Here is a 19145-nt window from a genome sequence, read left to right as displayed (position 1 = left end):
ATGGGAAGGTTTATTAGCTTGATGTTGTTGTTCGAAATACAGTATCTACAATATGTTATTTTCTTCCTGTTCGTTGGTAGCCTATTTAATTTTTTTTGGTTTTATTTGTACTGTATTATTCCCATGTTATGTAACCCTGCTTATACCTGCTGTGGTTTAAGTTGCATGGGCAGCTCCCCTTGCTCCTGGGCCTTTTCAAATGCTTGGTAGAATGAATGTTCCTCCTGAGACTCAATAGTAATAGTTAGCATAGCATCATAGGCTCGTAACAGCTTGCTGTTGTGGCGTAGGGCTGGTTGGACCATGCGATGGTAGGGAAGACTGTAAAAGAGGGTATCATATGGTACAAAAACCAACGAGCCGTCTGTCATCCGCATATCATGAGCTGTTTCTAATAGCAACTTCTGTGCTCCTCCACCAATCAGCACTGAATGCATGCAGAGAATGACCACTGCAAACAGAGGTAAAAAGTGAGAACAGATAGAAATAGTGATAAAGGCTAATGGTGACCAGGCCATAATAGAATCTGTGGACTTTTTAGCATTTTCTGCAATGATTTTAGGGGGACAAATTTGTGAAAATGTATGTGGAAATGATTAAACCGAGCTAAGAGAACTGTACACTTGTTGGTAGCTGAAAGCATTATCAAATTAGTAAAACATTGTGATAAATGAACATGCATGGGGTGGGAAATTTGGAAAAACTTGAGAGTGATAGGTATTCAGGCAGATTCCAAGTAGGCCTTCAAATAAGCAATTGTTGTGCAATATCTTATTGTAAACATATGCTGAAAAAGTATCAGTATCAAAGGACTTGAAATACAAGTAATGGAATAATATAGAACATAGATGGAGGAAAAAAATAGTAAATGTTACAGCTTTGCATGAGAGCACACAAAAGATATACAACAGTATTAACATTGTTTAAAACTCACAGCGGAGACCCTCCACCTTCTTGACTTTTGCCAGGGTCTTCCGCACACTGGTGTGGTCATTACCAATGGATGTCACTATGCCAACTGGCATTCCATGACTCTGCAGGGCATTGGCCAGTTTGATGCCTGTCTCCATCCAGACATCCTCAGCTGATGAAATGATGCCCACATGTGCCCAGTGAAAGTGTCGCATGAAGCTCAGCAGCACAAGGGTAGGGAGGGGCATGGTGCGGGCAAAAGTAGGATGACTACGAGAGTCATCCAGCTCATAACCAATACAGGACCAGGAAAACACTGCTTTATTCCAACTCTTTCCAAGCAGAGAGGCAGCTTCACAGTAGCCTGGGTTAATTGGGCCAATAAACCCAGACGCCCTTGTATAGTAACCAAGAAAACGGGCCAAAGACTGTGATGTATCACAGTCTTCCTCAAGAATGACATAATCAAATGTGATGCCCTGTGAGAGGGAGGGATCCTTGTTGATGCGCTCCACAGCTAATCGTGCAGCCATGCTGGGCTCAGCTTTAGTAAAAAGAGGGTCACATGACCAAGGCCCCACGACCCCAACCCTTAAGGTGGCAGCAGTGGAGGCAGGTGGCAGGCAGAGGCACAGAAGGCTTACAGTGGACCACAGTGGCCAGAGACACAAATAGGTATTCTTGTGATGAATTGAGATATTAGCTCTTTGATCAAGGGTCTGGAGTCCTCTGGTGGCCCATGTTGGAAGTAAGTTGTGAAAGGCACTGGATCGACGTTGCATTGCAAGGTAACAGCTCAGCCACACACTGGCACACACAGGAGCTGTTCCTCCTAGTTTCATGGAAAAAATATGCAGCGAAAATGAATGGTGACTCACTGAGTCTGTCACAACATAGGGTTTTATATAACATGAGGGTGAGTGAATAATGACAGAATTTTCATTTTTGGGTTAACTGTTCCTTTATCTGGGTAATTATAGTAACAAGGATGATTAAAGGGATAGTTCCCCAAACTCAGGGACAACAAAGCCTTCTCTGCTGGCGTAACATGCCTAATAAATAAATATTTTCTCATTGACCTTTTAGTAGCGCATGAGTCTGAGCTCCACCCCGTCAGGCCTTCAGAATTTCCACAGAATCTCTTAATTATTTGACATAATATGAAAGTGAAGAGTGCGAGATCTTGCCGACGAGTCGGATGTCATTACTGTTGGTATTGCCGTTGAGAAAGAGATCCTTATGGATTTAAAAACCTGAGATGTTCTGCATGATTGTGCGATTGATTAATTAAACAGGAAATGAGTGCTGATTTTCACTATAGGCAAATTGGTAAGTGCTTTTTGCATTGTTATAGCAACATCAGGAGTTTTCTAAGTGTAAATTAGGTTGCTTGAGCATTCAGTGTTGGATCAAGTTTTGAAAAGTAACCATGTACCCTGATGAAACCATAATGTATGAAAGGCTTACAGTCTTATTCATTCTGAATCTGTGTTTTCTTAATGGCATGAATCGCACTGAAGGCCTAAACTTAAAACGCACGGGCCGTGGCTGCCCAAACCTGAAAATTCTCTCATTATTTACTCACCCTCATGCCATCCCAACCCTCTTCTGCTGAACACAAACATATATTTTTAGAAGAATGTCTCAGCTCTGTATGTCCTTTGATCATGATTTCAATCTTTAGTTATATTTTGGTCTGTTCATGCCCAAAACCTATTGAATCACTTCAGAAGACATGGATTAAACCACTAGAGTCATATGGATCACTTTTATGCTGCCTTCATATGCTTTTTGGTGCTTCAAAATTAATTTGCATTGAAAGGACAAACAGCTGAAATATTCTTCTAAAAATGTTTGTTTGTGTTTAGCAGAAGAAAGAAAGTCAAACACATCTGGGATGGCATGAGAGTAATGAGAGTAAATGATGAGAGAATTTTCATTTTTGGGTGAACTATCCCTTTAATTGACTGACAAACCTGATTGCCTAAAATGTGTTTGCGGATATGTCGAATAGAATCTAGCTCAGGAAAGATTTGTGCTGCTGATCATTACTGATGTAGGATTGAGAGTGAGAGGATTCCTTAAATCCTGTTATGTGTACACCAAAATGTATTAATGCTTGAAATTGCCCCCTCAGCATTATTCAAACAAAACTTCACATAGTAATGTTAAACCTAGCAACAGACTGCATTTATAATTATGGTAGACCATTTTACAGAATGACCTGAGGACCTCTACTATATTTGGCATAATGAATCACTTTGGCTTTGACATTATCAATAACTGATCATTTAAAACTAGCACTATGGTAATTGCATGAATTACAATGTCCAGACAAATCCTTCTACTTGTGCATATGTGTCAATGTAGTATATCTGTGCTGCTGCTGGAGTTTATTGTAAACCTCACAGCCAAAACAAATAGTAAACTAATTCTACACAGTTTGAAAGTGAAACCTACAGTACTGACATACAGCTGACAATACAGTACATTTCATACAATATTTATCATTTAGAATTACAACATTTAATTGTTTTATGATTTAAATGTTTTCCAAACTACAGTTTAATACTGGTTTTGTGCATTTTGTAATACTACACTAGACACCAATTACTTAACCGATGATAACAAACAACTGGACTTGGCTTACCGACTCTAATTGTCAAAGTACTCTCTGGTTGCTTATTGTCATAACTTGTTGTCTTCATCTATGACAGTAAGAACAGTGGCCCATGTGTCCTCTCCATGTAAACACTGTACCCTTGTGCAAAAATCAGTGTCCAAGAGCAATTATTTCTTGTAACGTGCAAAAATATTAAGAAATAAATCAAAATATGAGCAGCTAGTACAATCACGGCCAATCCAGAGGCGTTTGTTTCTTATACACCCTTATAGTGCTTCAGCCAGCACTGAATTAAATTTATAATCCTCTTCTGCTGTGTATGATGCCAATGCTGACCTCAGTGAACGACCTGAAGATTATATAAATCCAATTTTCAGCCTGTGTGATGGACACTTAACAGAGTTATACATGCTCTTAATAAAACTGGTCAGGAAGATATATAGAATGTATTATATTATTGGAATATACAGAATATATAATTATGCATAAGTTTAGAAAGTAAAAGAAAAAGACAAAAAGAAGACCACTCACTCCTCGCCGTAAGCAGAAATACATTTCAGTCCTGGCACTGCCTCTCCTGCCATAGCATCACACGTCACATACCGAGTCATTATTTCACAGGATCCATCCACACATAATTCCCTTAATAAATTCATAAAATCTAGCCAATTTGTCTCCAAAATTTTTGGAGGTGTGGTGGGAATTAACTGCAGCTCTATGCTTTCTCCCCCTGAATAGTATACCAGTGGTAACCACCGGATATGTGTGAATATCCCCATGCACACACCGCACTTTCACCTGACTCTCAGTGCCCAATGCCCTGTCTTGTACCAAGCATTGGTGTATAGAGGTTTGTGAACAGCCAGAGTCCACCAAAGCTTGATATGTATCCCCCTGGGTACTATAGTGATATTTTTGAAAACAAGTGTATTTTTGAACAACAAATGTATTCCTTTCTATTCCTTTAAAATCCTTTCAAAAACATGTATTTTTGTTAACCAGTAGTGTTTCTGTTGACCAGTAGTATTCTGACATGTATCCTTGATGTATTCCTTAAGATAAGATGTTTTCAGCAATAGTCTGACACTATCCTTGATGTATTGCTTAGGAGATCTCTTGTTCCTGGCATAATGTAGTGCCTTGATGCGTTAAATATTTAACTAGTTTGTATTTTCATAGAGGAACAGACAAGGCCTCATTGTAAGGGTCTGCTGAAATGGAGGTGAAAGGTGAAAGCTGCATGATGAGAACAAGGCTGTATTACACAGATGTTTCTAAGATTGATGTATTCTGTACCACGAACTGCATGTGTCCGGGGTGTATGGGGGTACTAGCTAATGTATGGTTTTAAAGGGATGGGCAGATGATATATGTTTTTTAAAATAGCTAGATAGGGGATTTTCCACCAATATTCAATTAGTGAGGGAAATAAAACATATTGGTGGTGAAGGAAAGAGACAAGGATAATAAATCTATTGGTCAGAGATAATGGGCAAAAAGATAACAAAAGGTATATAACTGAGAACTTAGGAGGATAGAGTCAGAACAGACAGCTGGCTGGTCTCATGTTTGTTGGTGTTCAATAAACTACAACTTTGGCATCTGGAACTCAAGACTCTGAGAGTTTTCTTACAACTTAGAGAGATTCAACGCGACTTTCCACGACAGTACTCACCAGTATTGGATACACCCCAGCTAAATCGGGGCATCCTGTGGAACGTCGGGGATCCAGACCAGGGTGCCCACCTCATCACTGGACACTGGTCTTGGAAATGTCCTGGCTCTCCGCTGCTCCAATAGACTGGCCCAGGCTTCGCTACCACACCCGTGGGACTGGGCTCGCCAACATGGGAGGGATAGTGGGGATAGACAAGGTTAACTGGGGACAAAGGCGAGGGGGACGACCCCCCTAACCGGGAAAGAGGTTTGGGCGTGGGGCCGCCCTGTTCCCTAGGGGCAGGGACGGGCCGGAAAGAGGATGGGCAGGGGTGGGGTTTTGGGGTAGAAGAGAGAGAGAAGAGGGAGAAACCCTCCAGTTCACTGCTTCCTGGGAACGCCATCATGTAATCAATGACAGCTTCATCCAGCGGACGGACGGAGGCGATGAACCCACTAGGCCATACCACAGGGCAGCTGGGAAATAAATTCTTCCAGTACCACCTGATCTATGATGTCTTGAGTGCTGCGTGGTCCCTCAGCCAGCAACCATTTCCAGCAGGCGTCATGGAGCTGCTGTGCAAATGCAAACCAGTGGACGTAAGGAGCAGAAGTGTTGATGATTCTGCTTTGGCCGGCCAATTTGGATTGCTCCAGCCAATCCGCTGCAGAATGGCTCTCTTCATGTCATTATAGACGAGGAGGTTGGCTGTGGGAAGTTTTTGGGTCACAAGTTGCGCTTCCATTGGTCGGGCGGTCACCTCCACACCTCGGCCTTTTCTCAAAAAGATCAAGGTTCGCCTCAGGATCGTCAGCGGGCCCCATCTTCACCAAGGTGACCGGTGGAGTGGCCGAGGTGGGTCGGGATACCAACCCCCTTGTGCATGATCAGGCTCCAAATTCCCCCCAACAGCAAACCATGTCCAGGCTTAGTTGAGGACACGTAAGATTTCTAGCCACCACAACCACAAACTGGCCATCTCTAATACACTGGACAGTCACTATAACAAGGTACAAAGCAAGTTACCTCATATAATCAGCTTAATATGAACAGCTTTACATTCATTCAACATCCTTACCCACTTTCCCATAATAACACTGTTGTCTGTTAAAGCAGCAGTTTATAGCTTCACACTCCACAGCACTGATACCAGGTTGTTCACATTGGATCTGCTCATTATCAGCTACTGTACACTTGTCAAGAGGCTCTGCCTGCACCCCAAGCTGCTTAGGCGGAAATGCCTGAGATAGCCATTTGAGTTCGCTGTTGTGGAGCCCATGGAGGCAAAAACTGCTGATCACTTGCCTAGACAACATAAGCTTGAGGATTCTAGCCTGGAATCCGTACTTGTTGTTTAGGTTGCCATTGTGGAGCCTGTTGAGGTATAAATTGTTGATTGCTAGACTATAACACTGAAGTTTGAGGATTCAGAGCTGGAATCCCCCCTACTTTTTGAGGTTGCCCTTGCACAGCCTGTTGAGGTACAAATTGGTGATTGCTTGACTGGAACACAGGAGCTTGAGGATTCCAAGCAGGAATCCCCCATGTTTTTGAGGCTGGCATTGCACAGTCCGTTGAGGTATAAACCATTGATCACTTATCTGGATCACAAGAGCTTTAGGATTTTGGGCTAGAATCCCCCCTTGTTGTGGACTTCGTGGGAAGACTGAAGCTTAAGGCACCTGGTGCAGATTATGCCACCGTGAATCAAAATGACAGAAAACACGAAACCTCCCACAAAGTGCCAGAAGTTAAAATATACCCATAATATCTGTCATTGCTCCACCACTGATCACATTATTAAAGTGGATCCCTCTGATAATTTTAGACTGTAGCTTTTTAACAATGGCCCCTCCCTTTTCATTAACAATCATGTTACTCCAGACTTGCACAAGTGGGAGCTTACAAGGTGATTCGTATTGGTTCTCAGACGTTAACTGTCTTTTATTGGTGAATTTGGAACATTTATTGGATTTGTCATTAAAGGATATACAAAATAGGGGTGCATGTGCGAAAACATGCAAGTGCGGGGCTCCTGTTCTACCCGCTCCATACGATACCGGCATGGGAGGCGTGTGCGCTAATAAGGAGGCCTCTAGCATCAGTTGCTAGTGCACCTCTTGAGGTTTGCATTTTTACATTGCACAGCTATCTATCAGCTGGCTGCAGTTACACAAGCTTTGGAGCTACAGTAATTCAACAAAAACAATGTATCTTGGCTTATAAGAGCATTATTTACATTCAACGTTTCAAAGCTATTTCCTATTTTACAAGTGTTTCCCAAAAATTCACTTAACAGGGCTGCCGGTTCGCTTTTGCATGGAGTAGACATGTTTTCGAGGCTCCTTTCAAATCTCTACAAAATGTCGTAACAACGTCAGGTTAATACTTGTCACCTATTTATTGCAACATTTAAGAATCACAGCTCACCATTATGAAGCCAAACAAAGACAATAAAACAGGAAAAGGAGCAGTGGAAAATTTAAATACTGCCAATGCTATAGACGTCTGTGCCGACCACAAACAATGACATTATCTCTGCAATAAACACCTTAAACAAGACAGTGGAACAAAGATTCAATAAGCTCTCTTCTAAACTTTCTAGTGTATTTGTCATTGGCAGTGTCTGACGTGACAACTCAAGTCGAGGAAACTGAAGATGCAATGCAGGTGCACAAAAGCCATATCGAAGCACTTGAGAGGCAAAATGCTATATTGCCGGCTGAGGCGACTATAGTGCAGGCAAAGCTGGAGGATGAGGTAATGTGCTCTCGCAGACATAATATTCACATCATGGTGATCAAAGAGAAGATGGAAGGTGGTAAGCCCCCAGAATTTGTTATGAAGCTGCTCTCAGAACTACTAGGGCATGATCGCTTCGAGAAGCCCATCTGAATTACCCACAGGAGTGCAAAACTGTCCGTCGGCATCAGACAAAGGCCTATCATTGACAGATTACAAAATCTCTGTGTGAAAGAACTTGTGTTAATACTGGCAAGGCAAAAGGCTCCACTTCGCTTTGATGGAGACCTTGTACAGATATTTCCAGATCTGACATCCGAAATGATGAAGAGGAGGCTGTACTTTAATACCTTCAGAAGTAAATGCAAGGCAAGAAATATAAGGTGCAGCTTCAAGTTTCCTGCGAAATTCATTGTGACAGTTGGGGAAGAATGAATAGCAGCAGACTTAAAGTGGCTTTGTCAAGCAAAGGTGATTTACATTTATGTATGAAGACATAATTTGCTAAGGAGTATATGTATGATAAGAGCATCATTTTATTTGAGTCCAAAGAGTAGAGAGGCTAAGTGGCTAGTATACAGACGTAATGATGAGAAGGTGGAGAAATCTATGTATAGAGACCCTTTGGGAAGCTTTGAGGTAAAGGGAAGGGGGGAAGGGGGTTGTACGTTGTGCGGTACCGGTTGGTTGTGTTTAAGTTTACTAGTTCAGAGGAATGTTCAAATGTTCATGTTCCTTAAATGGTACGGATGAATAATAAATTAAAAAACAAATTATCATATAAGATGCCAACAGATTTATGTGGTAAAGAGATATAGACTCTTTAAACTGGAATATTAGGCGACATTAATCCTGTGAAATCACACCTGAAATCTCAAAAAACAGATATAGGTTTTATCCAAGAAATGCATATTAAGAGAGGAGAAGAAAACAGATTAAGAGCTAACTGGATTGTTCAAGTATATCAGTCTACATTTACTACTAAGGTCAGGGGGTGGCTATACTAATATTAAACATTTACCTTTTATACATAAGAAGACTATCTCTGATCAAAATTTTAGATTCATTATTGCAGTGGGTTCTATAAATTCAAAACAAGTTACTTTAGTTAATTTGTATTCTCTTAATTTTGATGACCCAACTTTCAGAAAGTCTTTAAATTAATCCCTGATATTTCAGAGAAAAGTAGAATGTTTGGAGGGGATTTTAATTGTGTCTTGGATAATACTTCAGATAAACAGCCAAGTCAATTAGCCAGTGTTGCATCCAAGTCAAGCACTATGATTAGACATTATACACTGACTTTAAACATTGTAGACATATGGAGAGTTCTTAACCCTTCTGGGAAAGATGTTTCGTTTTTCTCTCCTGTACATAACTCTTATTCACGGTTTGACTTATTCTGTTGGACTCAAAGTTGTTATCATTTGTCAGGGAATCAAAATATCACAATATAATAATATTGGACCATGCACCTCACTCATTAGATCTTAGACTAGACCATTCCAAAATAGAATTTTGGTGGTGATTAGATAATGAACTTTTAAAGGACGAGGTTTTCTGAAAAGATCTCGAAAGGAAGATAACACAATTCTAGACTTTAATAACAAAGGTGACGTACACAACTCAAATTTATGGGAGACACTAAAAGTTGTAGTACGAGGAGAAATAATTGCATTTGAAGCAGCTCAAAGAAGAAAACAAAGGCGAGGATGATTGAAATTGATAACACCCTTGCCGGACTAGAAGACCTGCATAAAACTAACCCATATACGATGCTGCTAAAGAAAATTGTTGCACTGAAATATGATTACAATTCCTTGCTATCTGAAGCGGTCTTGAGGTTAATGGGTGAGGTTAAGCAAAAGTGCTATGAATTTGACGACAAACCACTCCATCTTCTAGCACGACAACTGAGACAAGATTAATTATCTACAGCTATAAACCAAATCAAGAGTAAAGAAGGTGAAATAGTAATCGATCCTATAAGAGATAACTTAAACTATGCATTTTTTGAGGGATTACTTCTACCAAAGTTAAATGATAAGCCCATAAAGACTTTGGACGCAGTTATAGTATGGAAGAGGTGGAAGAAAAGTTTCCTAACAATAAGGCCACTGGGCCAGATGGGTTTGGCATCAAATTTAATAAAAGATTCGGTAAAGTGATCCTACCATTGCTAATGTGTATGTTTAGACATTCAGAGGAAGTTTCCCCCGTCATTGTATAATGCGAACATTGTTCTACCTAAACCAGGACGTGATTGGCTGTTGGTGTCTTCATATAGACCAATATCCTTGTTGCCCACTGAAACAAAATTAATTGTGAAACTTCTTGCAAATAGGCTGAGGAAGCACATTTGTGACATTGTCCACCCAGATCAAACAGGCTTTTTGCCTGGCAGGCCGATGTTTATTTTTAACCTGAGTCACCTGTGCAATGTCTTATATTCAGAACACAAATCAGAAGTGATGTTATCTCTTTTAGATGCTCAGCGTGCATTCAACCAAGTCAAATGGGATTACATGATGTCAACATTAAAGAAATTTGGATTTGGCCCTATATTCAGAGATTGGATAAAAGTGATTTCCAAAAGCCTTGGTTGTGACAAATCTAAATATCTCCCTATATAATAACCCCCTTCTCGATTCATAGAGGGACACGTTAAGGCTGTCTGCTTTCCCCATTCCAATTTGCAATTAAGGTTGAGCCTTTGGCAACAATTATCCGACAACAGACAGATATTCAGCCCATTGTGGCAGGAGACACTCCACACCATGTTTCTTTGTATGCAGACAATATAATACTATTTATTAACAATCCTAGTGAATCTTTACCACTTCTTCTTACCTCTAGTAAAAGATTTGGCAATATATCTGGTTGTACCATTAATTGAAAAAAAGAGTATATTAATGCCAATTACATCTTATATCTGCAAGCAGTATTTAAAGTCCATCCCATTAAAAAATAGCGTATAACTCCTTTATGTACCTAGGCGTCACAATAACTAAAAACACAAAATATCTGCTTGTAGTTAATTGGCAGAAGGTTGATAAGCTAAAATGTAATATAGAATACTGGAGGACACTGCCATTGTCGTTAGTAGGTCAAATTAATCCGATCAATATGGTAATTTTACCAAGGTTCCTCCATTTATTTCAAGCCATCCCTGTATACTACAGTTGCTATTTAAACAACTAGATAAGATAATAAAAAAAAATTTGTGGCTCTATAAAACAGCGAGAATTAATAAAAAAAACACCTAATGTGGAAATTAGACCATACGGAGGAAGTATGTGAGAAACCTGAATTGCTTAAAATAGAACAAGCCCTCTGCTGCAGTACGTCACTGCAGGCACTCCTCAATAGTCCAGGAAAGGTAAATAAGAATCTATACAACAATCATTTTGTGTTTGATCAAGCATTAAACATATGGAAGCAAATTAGAATGCCTACTAAAGCGCCCAATGTATTTGTCGATAGTCCCATTTGCAAAAATCACTCCTTTATTCCAACCCTCAGTGACTAGGCTTTCGCCCTATGGATGTGAAAGGGAATAGCAAATGGACAGTTTCTGTCTTTTCAGGTGTTACAAACAAGATTTGAGATACCCAGTATCCATTTCTATAGGTACCTGCAAATAAAAGATTACGTAAGAAAACACTTTCCTAATTTTGAAATGTAAAAGAAACACAAGATACTAGAGGAAATCAATAGATTTAATGTTGGAGATCACAAATCAGTGTCTTATTTTTACCAAGTATTGATTAATCGGTTAGACAATGATACTACTTCAGGAAAGCGTGGGAAGGAGACTTAGGTTAAGTCATTCAGGAGGAACAATGGGAAGAATGTTTACAGAATGTAAACATATGCTCAATAAATGTAAGACATTACAAAATAAACTTTTCATAGGCTTTACATGTGTCAAACTAAACTACATACATTTTTCCCAGAAATATCACCTGACTGCAATAAATACTAAGCTGCAGAAGGAACACTAATTCATTTGTTAAAGTCATGCAGTAAACTCCACAATTATTGGACTGATATTTTTTACTTCATCTGAAATACCCAGAAAAGGGAGGTTAAGCCAGATCCAGCTGTGGCCATGTTAGGGGCAAAATGCTGGCTTTCATTTGTGAGCACCAGTTTATCTCTTTATGGTTTTAGCAAAGAGATTGATCCTTTAAAGGTGGAAATTGGATACAGTTCCAACATTTGATATTTGGTTAAGAGAGCTGGTGAACATTATACATTTAGAGAAATATACAATTTTGCAATTCCATTTGCTGTTTAGCTTAAAGTAAATGTGTTTAGACCCCTCGGGCTTAAAAAAGCCTAAATAGGGGCCTGGTGTGCACAAGCACGGCCCCGCCCTCCATCCTGCCACATTGTGTTATTGTTATTGGAAAATTATTAAAGCTGTAAAACAGCTTTTTGAAAACGCTCCCCAGAACACTGAGCGACACTGATACACAGGGCTCTATTTTTGTAAGTGCGCAAAGCACAGTGCTACACGCTACGACTGTGCGCTATGTCTTATCCAATTTTTGCGAGGCCACAAATTCTAAGGACCAGCGCAAATCGCAAGTGGCAGTGGGTGGGAGTGTTTGCTCTAACTGTGGGTGTATGCACGCAAACTATGGGTGTGTTGTATGGTAATGTTGTGGTGAAATTCATTTCCTGAGAAATAGGTCATTGTGCTAAGATGTTTCAATACCATGTCTGTTTTCAGTGCAAAGGCCAAATTTTGTTTCTGCATTTGCAGTTTGGAGATTACACCAGCAGGTGGTAATAATGTTCATGTCCAAACATTGAAAAGAACATCAACATGATGTTCCTGACAATAGCCTTTTTATTAAACAAATATTTATGAGATTTGTGTTAAACTATCTATAGGTCATTGTTTCTTTTTCAATTATTATTATGTTTACATTAAAAATTGTATTTATGATTGAAACTGTATTGATATTTTTCCACCTGTTGTCGTAGAGTGATTTTTAAGTCGTTGCAAAAGGGGCCGATGGAAGAAGTAGGACAGAGTAAAATTATTGGGTTTGTTTTTTTTTTTTTGTTTTTTTTGACTACTTTGTTATTTTGATTAGATTTGGTTTTTGTTTGAAATGTAATTTGGATAAGGAAATACATTTGGTTTAATATTTTCATGTTTCAATAAATGTATAAAAATGTTCAAAATCACTGTTAATACCATGGAGCTCAAAAATACCTGGAGAGAGCTATACGTTATCAGCCCCATTCATCTCTATTGCTGTGCTCAGCTAGTGCAGGGTTCCCTGGAAGCTTGCGAAATGGAGGATAACATCTTTGCTCATGGGCGCACAGTTCTGGGATTGGGTGTCACATGACTAATCACTCATCAATGGTAATAGATGGGGAAAAATATAAATCCATTTCACCCTTTTAAGAGCCCTTCAAAAACAATCTATCACCGGATGAAGATGTACTATAATGTAATGAATTAATTTGGTCAGTAAACACAGCTACTTTTAAATGGTTGTAAATTGGGAAACATGATTTTGACATCAGGGGAATAGCAAGGATTGCTAACCAGCTAATTCCTGACCCCCTGGTTAATTCTAGCCATGATTTGTGTGTCAGTATATGACAATTATTAATAATACTTACTTTCTCTGTAATTTAACAGACCCTACATCCATATCCTGAACCACAGGAGGATGTCCTATTTAACAAAGACGCAGTTAATGCCATATATCCATATTTCTATTCTTCTAATTCATTGCATACAGTCCATTTACACTACTAAATTCTTATGAATGTGCTGTCTTTGGTATATCGCTGGTAGTTGAGGGAATGAACTATATAATACAACAGACGCTGCAATAATTGAAGAAGAACCTCAAATTGCACTTGACCCCTTGCACAATTTCGCCAAACGCACTTGAGCTTAGACTTAGTGCATGTTTGCAAGAAAATACCAATAACCATGCCAATTGATTTTGCTTATGACATATGGCATAGCGCTAGTGCTTTTAAAACCAAGCCCACAATGTTTACAGTTTTCAAGAAACTTTACCTTTGACTGGCTTATAGTTGCCTCTGCATATTAAGCTTGGATAGGAGAGTGTATTTCAATACCGAAAAAGTTACACACTTCAGCTCTAACTGTAATTTAATGTGAATACTTCACTTTCACTCAAGTATGTTTTTGGCTAGATACTTGGATTTGAAATTGAGTACAATTTCACTCAGTATACACACTTTCACTTAAGTGTAAAGTTTCCGAGTACTGAACAATAGGAGGTGATATTTTAAGTGATGCAACGTTATACCACATTGTGTTGTGGGCAAGAGCACCCATGGTTTGTGGAAGGTGATGCAATGGCTGATTTCCATCAGCATCTTGGCAAGGTGGTTTTCCCATCCTTTTCCTTTTTGCTTTTTAAAGAGAACATCAACACTTGCTGCTTAAGCAGCCTGCTGCTGCACCAGCAACAGGGGTGAATTTAGGATAGAATTTTTAGTGGGGCTAAGACCCCAATGACACTACATTATTCATGCTAGCCAGATAATATTAATTCAGAATATTGTAATTTCCTATAATATACAGTGTTTGAAATGTGAACAGTGTTTACAGATGTAAAAAAAATAACCAAAATCGCTTGAAGAATATAGAGTCTATATTCATTAACTGCGTCTTTGTTAAATGGGATGCGCTCCTTTTATAAGCATGGAAAATGTGGTTCAGTATATTGTAGTGTACTGAGTTTTGTGACTATTCCAACAAACTTTATGTTGATTTAAGTGAAAATGTTTTTTTGGGGTATTTCTGTTGATCTGTTTAAATTATCTTTATAAGAGAATGGGAAGAACATGCATATGCAGTTGTTTAAAAATAATATTTTTTTTATTTATTTTTTTTATTGACAAATAATTCAAATGACAGAATTCAACATACACCAAGAATGCTTCACATGACAAAAATCACATATTCTGACACAATTTAAACAAAACAAAAAGGAACAACAAGAGAGAAAGAAAAAAAAAAAAAAAAAGAAAAAAAAATATTTCTTCCTTTTTCCTTTTGTCAAGTTCAATGTTCATAGAATTTGGTAAACATAACGGGGGCATTAATTACAATTTAAAGAATTCCTCCATAAAGTTTAACAACAATTCATTCTTTTTATTTTTAATTAATTTTAATGACTTCCTCAATGATTCAATCTCTATTAAGAATAGGCTACATTTAGGTATTCATTTTGCACATTTTTGTTTATGGATATAATATTTACCATGCAAAATGTAGAAATTCACCACATATTCATACAGTTTGCTTCTGTGTGTGTAAGAACATATAACATCTTTTAGAGATAATTTATAATTCACTTTTCTTGGGGCAAAAAGAAAATGACTAATATCAGACCAAAATTTTTGAGATAAATCACATTTATAAAACAAATCTTCCTCATTTACATTACAAAAAGAACATTTGTTGTCAATGTCCATGAATTTGGATAACAAAGCTTTACATGGGTAGCTTTTATGAAGTATTTTAAAGTGTACCTCTTTAACTTTATTCAGCATACAAAATTTATATGGATTTAACCATGCCTCTTTCCAATGAATATCAACAATTTGTGCATTCCAAAAAAATTTCCCTCTAGGAGAGATTTTATGATTGGATTGAAAAATTCATCTGATATTTTTATTATTACAAGAATGAGAAAATAGTTTGATACCATCAACTATTAACTCAGGAAGTTTCCTTTCGTTACTTCCAAAAGTAAGGTGACTTTTCATCAAATGTTTCAACCCATCTGGAATAGCTTTTACAACTTGCTGGAACTCTTTAAATGGAATGGGGAAATTGTAGGTAAACATAAAAGCTTCATAAGACAAAACATTTCCATTTTCATCAAACAAATCCATGACAAAGTATATATTTTTTTCAAACCATTTGTGTAAAAATAAAGATTTTTTACTAGAGGTAATAAGACAATTGTTCCAGAGAAGCATTTTGTGTGGAGAAAAATTGTGATGGAAACCAATTTTCCAAGCTAATAACACTTGCTGGTAAAATTTGGATAGTTTAATTGGTAATTTCCCAGGGATATAGTTACATCTCAATAGAAAAGATAACCCTCCAAGCTTTTTGAAAATGAACTGAGGAATAAAAAAACCATAATGAATTTTCATTTCTCTGACAGTTTCTTAACCAATTAAGTTTAAATGTATTGTTAATATCAAAAAAATCTAACATCTCTAAGCCACCATCAATTCTTTTGCCTGATATAATGTCCTTTTTTAACTTGCAAGGTTTATTTTTCCAAATAAAGTCGAGAAAGGTTTTATTAATTACTTTGGAAGTTTTATCACTGACATAAAGGGAGAGAGCTGGGTAAACAAATCTGGAAAGACCCTCAGCTTTGGAAAGCAACACTCACCCAAACAAAGTCAGATCCCTTTGTAACCAGTTATTCAGAATATTTTTAGTTTTTTTAATTTTAGGCCTAAAATTCAATTGTTCACGTGTATGTTTATTTTTAGAAATATGAATACCAAGGTATTTAACAGAGTCTTTTACTGGTATGTTTTCAACAATTATATCTATAGAATCGTGTATAAATAATATTTTGCATTTATTTAGATTTAACATTAAGCCAGAGGATTTGGAAAATTTGGAAATACATTCCAGGGCCGTTTTAACTTGCGATTTATCTCTCAGAAATAAAGCAGTGTCATCTGCCAATTGAGAAATTTTTATTTCTCTATCAAATATTTTAAGTCTCAGAATGTTATGATTATTCAAAACGTGAATAGAAAGTAGTTCAGCCACTAATAAAAACAGAAAGGGAGAGATTGGACAGCCTTGGTGTATGCCACGATGGATCCCAAATCTTTTAGAGGTTCCCATATTAAGAATAATAGAGCTATTAATACCTTTATAAAACATTTCTATAACATCAATAAAATGATTGCCGAAACCAAAAGCTTTCAGTGAGTGAAGAAGCCGTGTTCGATGGTGTCAAAGGCTTTACAAAAATCTAACAACACAATAAGAGCCCCTGAATCAATTTGATCAGAATAGTCTAGAAGGTCAATTATAAGGCGTATGTTATTACTAATTGTTAGAGTTACCTTGTCTTGTTTTACCGTTGCCCCTTTGATTTCCATTTTTGTCCCTTTTGTTTTCCATAGGTTCACTTTTGTCCCTTGTTTAGCTCCACTGTCTCACTAGTCTATTGTTTAAAAGAACTACACTTCCCAGTATCCACCTGTCATCATCACTGCCATTTTGTGTCATTGTTCACACCTGTTTATCATTTGTAATCATCCTGTCCTTGTGTATTTATATCCTGGTTTTTGGTTCAGTCCTTGTCTTTCGTTGAATGTTGTTATCCCGGTGTGTGTTCCCTGCCTGTATTTTCTGTGTTATGTTTATTTCCCCATTGAGGGTTTTCCTTTGTGTTTTTGTGTTTCAATAAAGTAAAGCTTGCACTTAGATCCGCTCTCCTCGTCTGCCTTCGCTGTCTGCATTCGTAACACTAATGTGTCTATTTTTCATGAAACCTGTTTGAGTCTCATTAATGATTTCATTTAATCCAGATTTTAATCTTTTTGCATACACTAGAGCAAACAAGTTATAGTCTATATTTAATAGAGTAATAGGTCTCCAATTATCTATATTTTGGGCATCTTTATCTGGTTTAGGAATCAGGGAGATTAATCCTTGTTTCATAGTTGTGACCAAATCCTTTTTTTTAATACATTCATTAAACAATAAGAAAAGGGGATCTTCCAGTACCTTCCAGAAGTGTTGATAAAATTCAGTTGAAAGCCCATCTGGACCAGGACTCTTACCCTTTTTCATATATTGGACAGCTGAGAGTAATTCCTCCTTCTTGAGGGCGGAGTCACAAAGATTTTTGAAGTCATTACTGACTAACGGAATACAATCTTGAATTTCATTAGTAAATGATTTACAAAAGTCATAATTAAAGTTAGACTGATAAAGTTTTTCATAAAAGGAGCTGACAAAATCTGAAATTAGTTTGGGATCCTTGCATAAGGTGTTGTTAATATATAATGCAGACAAAGAATTTCTCTTAAAATTCCTTTTTTTTCAAGTGCAAAAAAGTAGGCTGTATTCCTCTCTCCCTTTTCTATCCATCTAGCTCTTGAACGCACAAAAGCTCCACTAGCCTTGCTGATATACAAGTCATCAAGTTTTAATTTTAAGGACTGGAGCTCACTTTCCTCTGGTTGAGAGAGTGACCCAACTTTCCAAAGAGTATCAGTTTTGTTTAATATTTCAGTTTCTATGCAATCTCTTTCTTTTTTTAATTCCTTACTTCTCCTAATAGCTAATTCTCTGGATTTGAATTTGAATAACTCCTATTTAGCTGCATAATCAGATTTCTCTGAATAAAAGATATTGGTGGCTAACGTTTCAATATTTTTTGTAAAGATTTTATCTTCTAATATAGAATTGTTAAGTTTCCAATATCCACGGAGGTAGCTGGGTTTATGAACAGTCTGTAAAGACAACTCAATCAGAAGGTGATCTGAAAAGGGAGCATAATGATGGGAGATATCTTGAACATTTTGTAACAGACTGGAAGAAATAAGAAATAGGTCAATTCTCGATTTTAAAGACTTTGACGCATTGCTCCATGTACATTCAAATGAATTACTATTAAAGTAGCGCCACGAATCCACTAAAGATAGATCTTTGCATAAGGAATCAATAATATTACAGCTTTGAGAGTGGGGTCTTACTTTCCTTGGAAACCTATCCATCAAATCATCAGGGACTGCATTAAAATCTCCCGCGATTATTAGCTTAGCATTTGGAGTTGTTTGCAGCAATTGAGATAAAATAAGAGAAATGTCAGTGAAAAATGAATTATTCATAGAGTGGGAGTTAAACCCATAGATATTACAGATAACAAAGATGGTATTATCTAGTTTAACAGTTAGAATAACCCATCTTCCTTCAGGGGAGGACACAGAATTTACAATATCTCCTTTAAACTTATGAATTAAAATAAGAACACCAGCTGAATTATTTGACCCATGACCAAAAAAATACCACATCGCCCCATTGAGCTTTCCAAAATTTTGAATCAGAAGCAGCTGAATGAGTCTCTTGCAAAAAAATAAAAGCTGCATTACTACAAAACAGAAAAATTGCTTTTCTTTTAATGTCATCTCTTAAGCCCCGCACAT

The 19145-nt window shown here is 37.6% G+C and overlaps 1 protein-coding gene across 3 annotated transcripts in view; it reads right to left on the bottom strand.

Annotated features, from left to right (window-relative positions):
• The window catches only part of gc2 (guanylyl cyclase 2), a 34126-nt gene extending 30320 nt beyond the window's left edge, over nucleotides 1-3806 (bottom strand). For 2 of the 3 annotated variants that reach the window (XM_052142072.1, XM_052142062.1), the window contains exons 1-3: nucleotides 3563-3806; nucleotides 935-1744; nucleotides 147-451 (exon numbers count right to left, since the gene is read on the bottom strand). In XM_052142072.1, the coding sequence (XP_051998032.1) occupies nucleotides 147-451; nucleotides 935-1744; nucleotides 3563-3620 (1173 nt within the window). In that variant the 5' untranslated portion in view covers nucleotides 3621-3806. The remainder of the gene's footprint in view (nucleotides 1-146; nucleotides 452-934; nucleotides 1745-3562) is intronic. The other variant, XM_052142081.1, reaches the window with a different exon arrangement.
• Between the last annotated feature and the right edge of the window lie 15339 nt (nucleotides 3807-19145).

Source organism: Xyrauchen texanus, chromosome 2, assembly GCF_025860055.1.
Source record: "Xyrauchen texanus isolate HMW12.3.18 chromosome 2, RBS_HiC_50CHRs, whole genome shotgun sequence".
Taxonomy (NCBI): domain Eukaryota; kingdom Metazoa; phylum Chordata; class Actinopteri; order Cypriniformes; family Catostomidae; genus Xyrauchen; species Xyrauchen texanus.
Note: the sequence above shows the minus strand (reverse complement) of the source record. Positions and strands in the feature narration are given on the sequence as shown.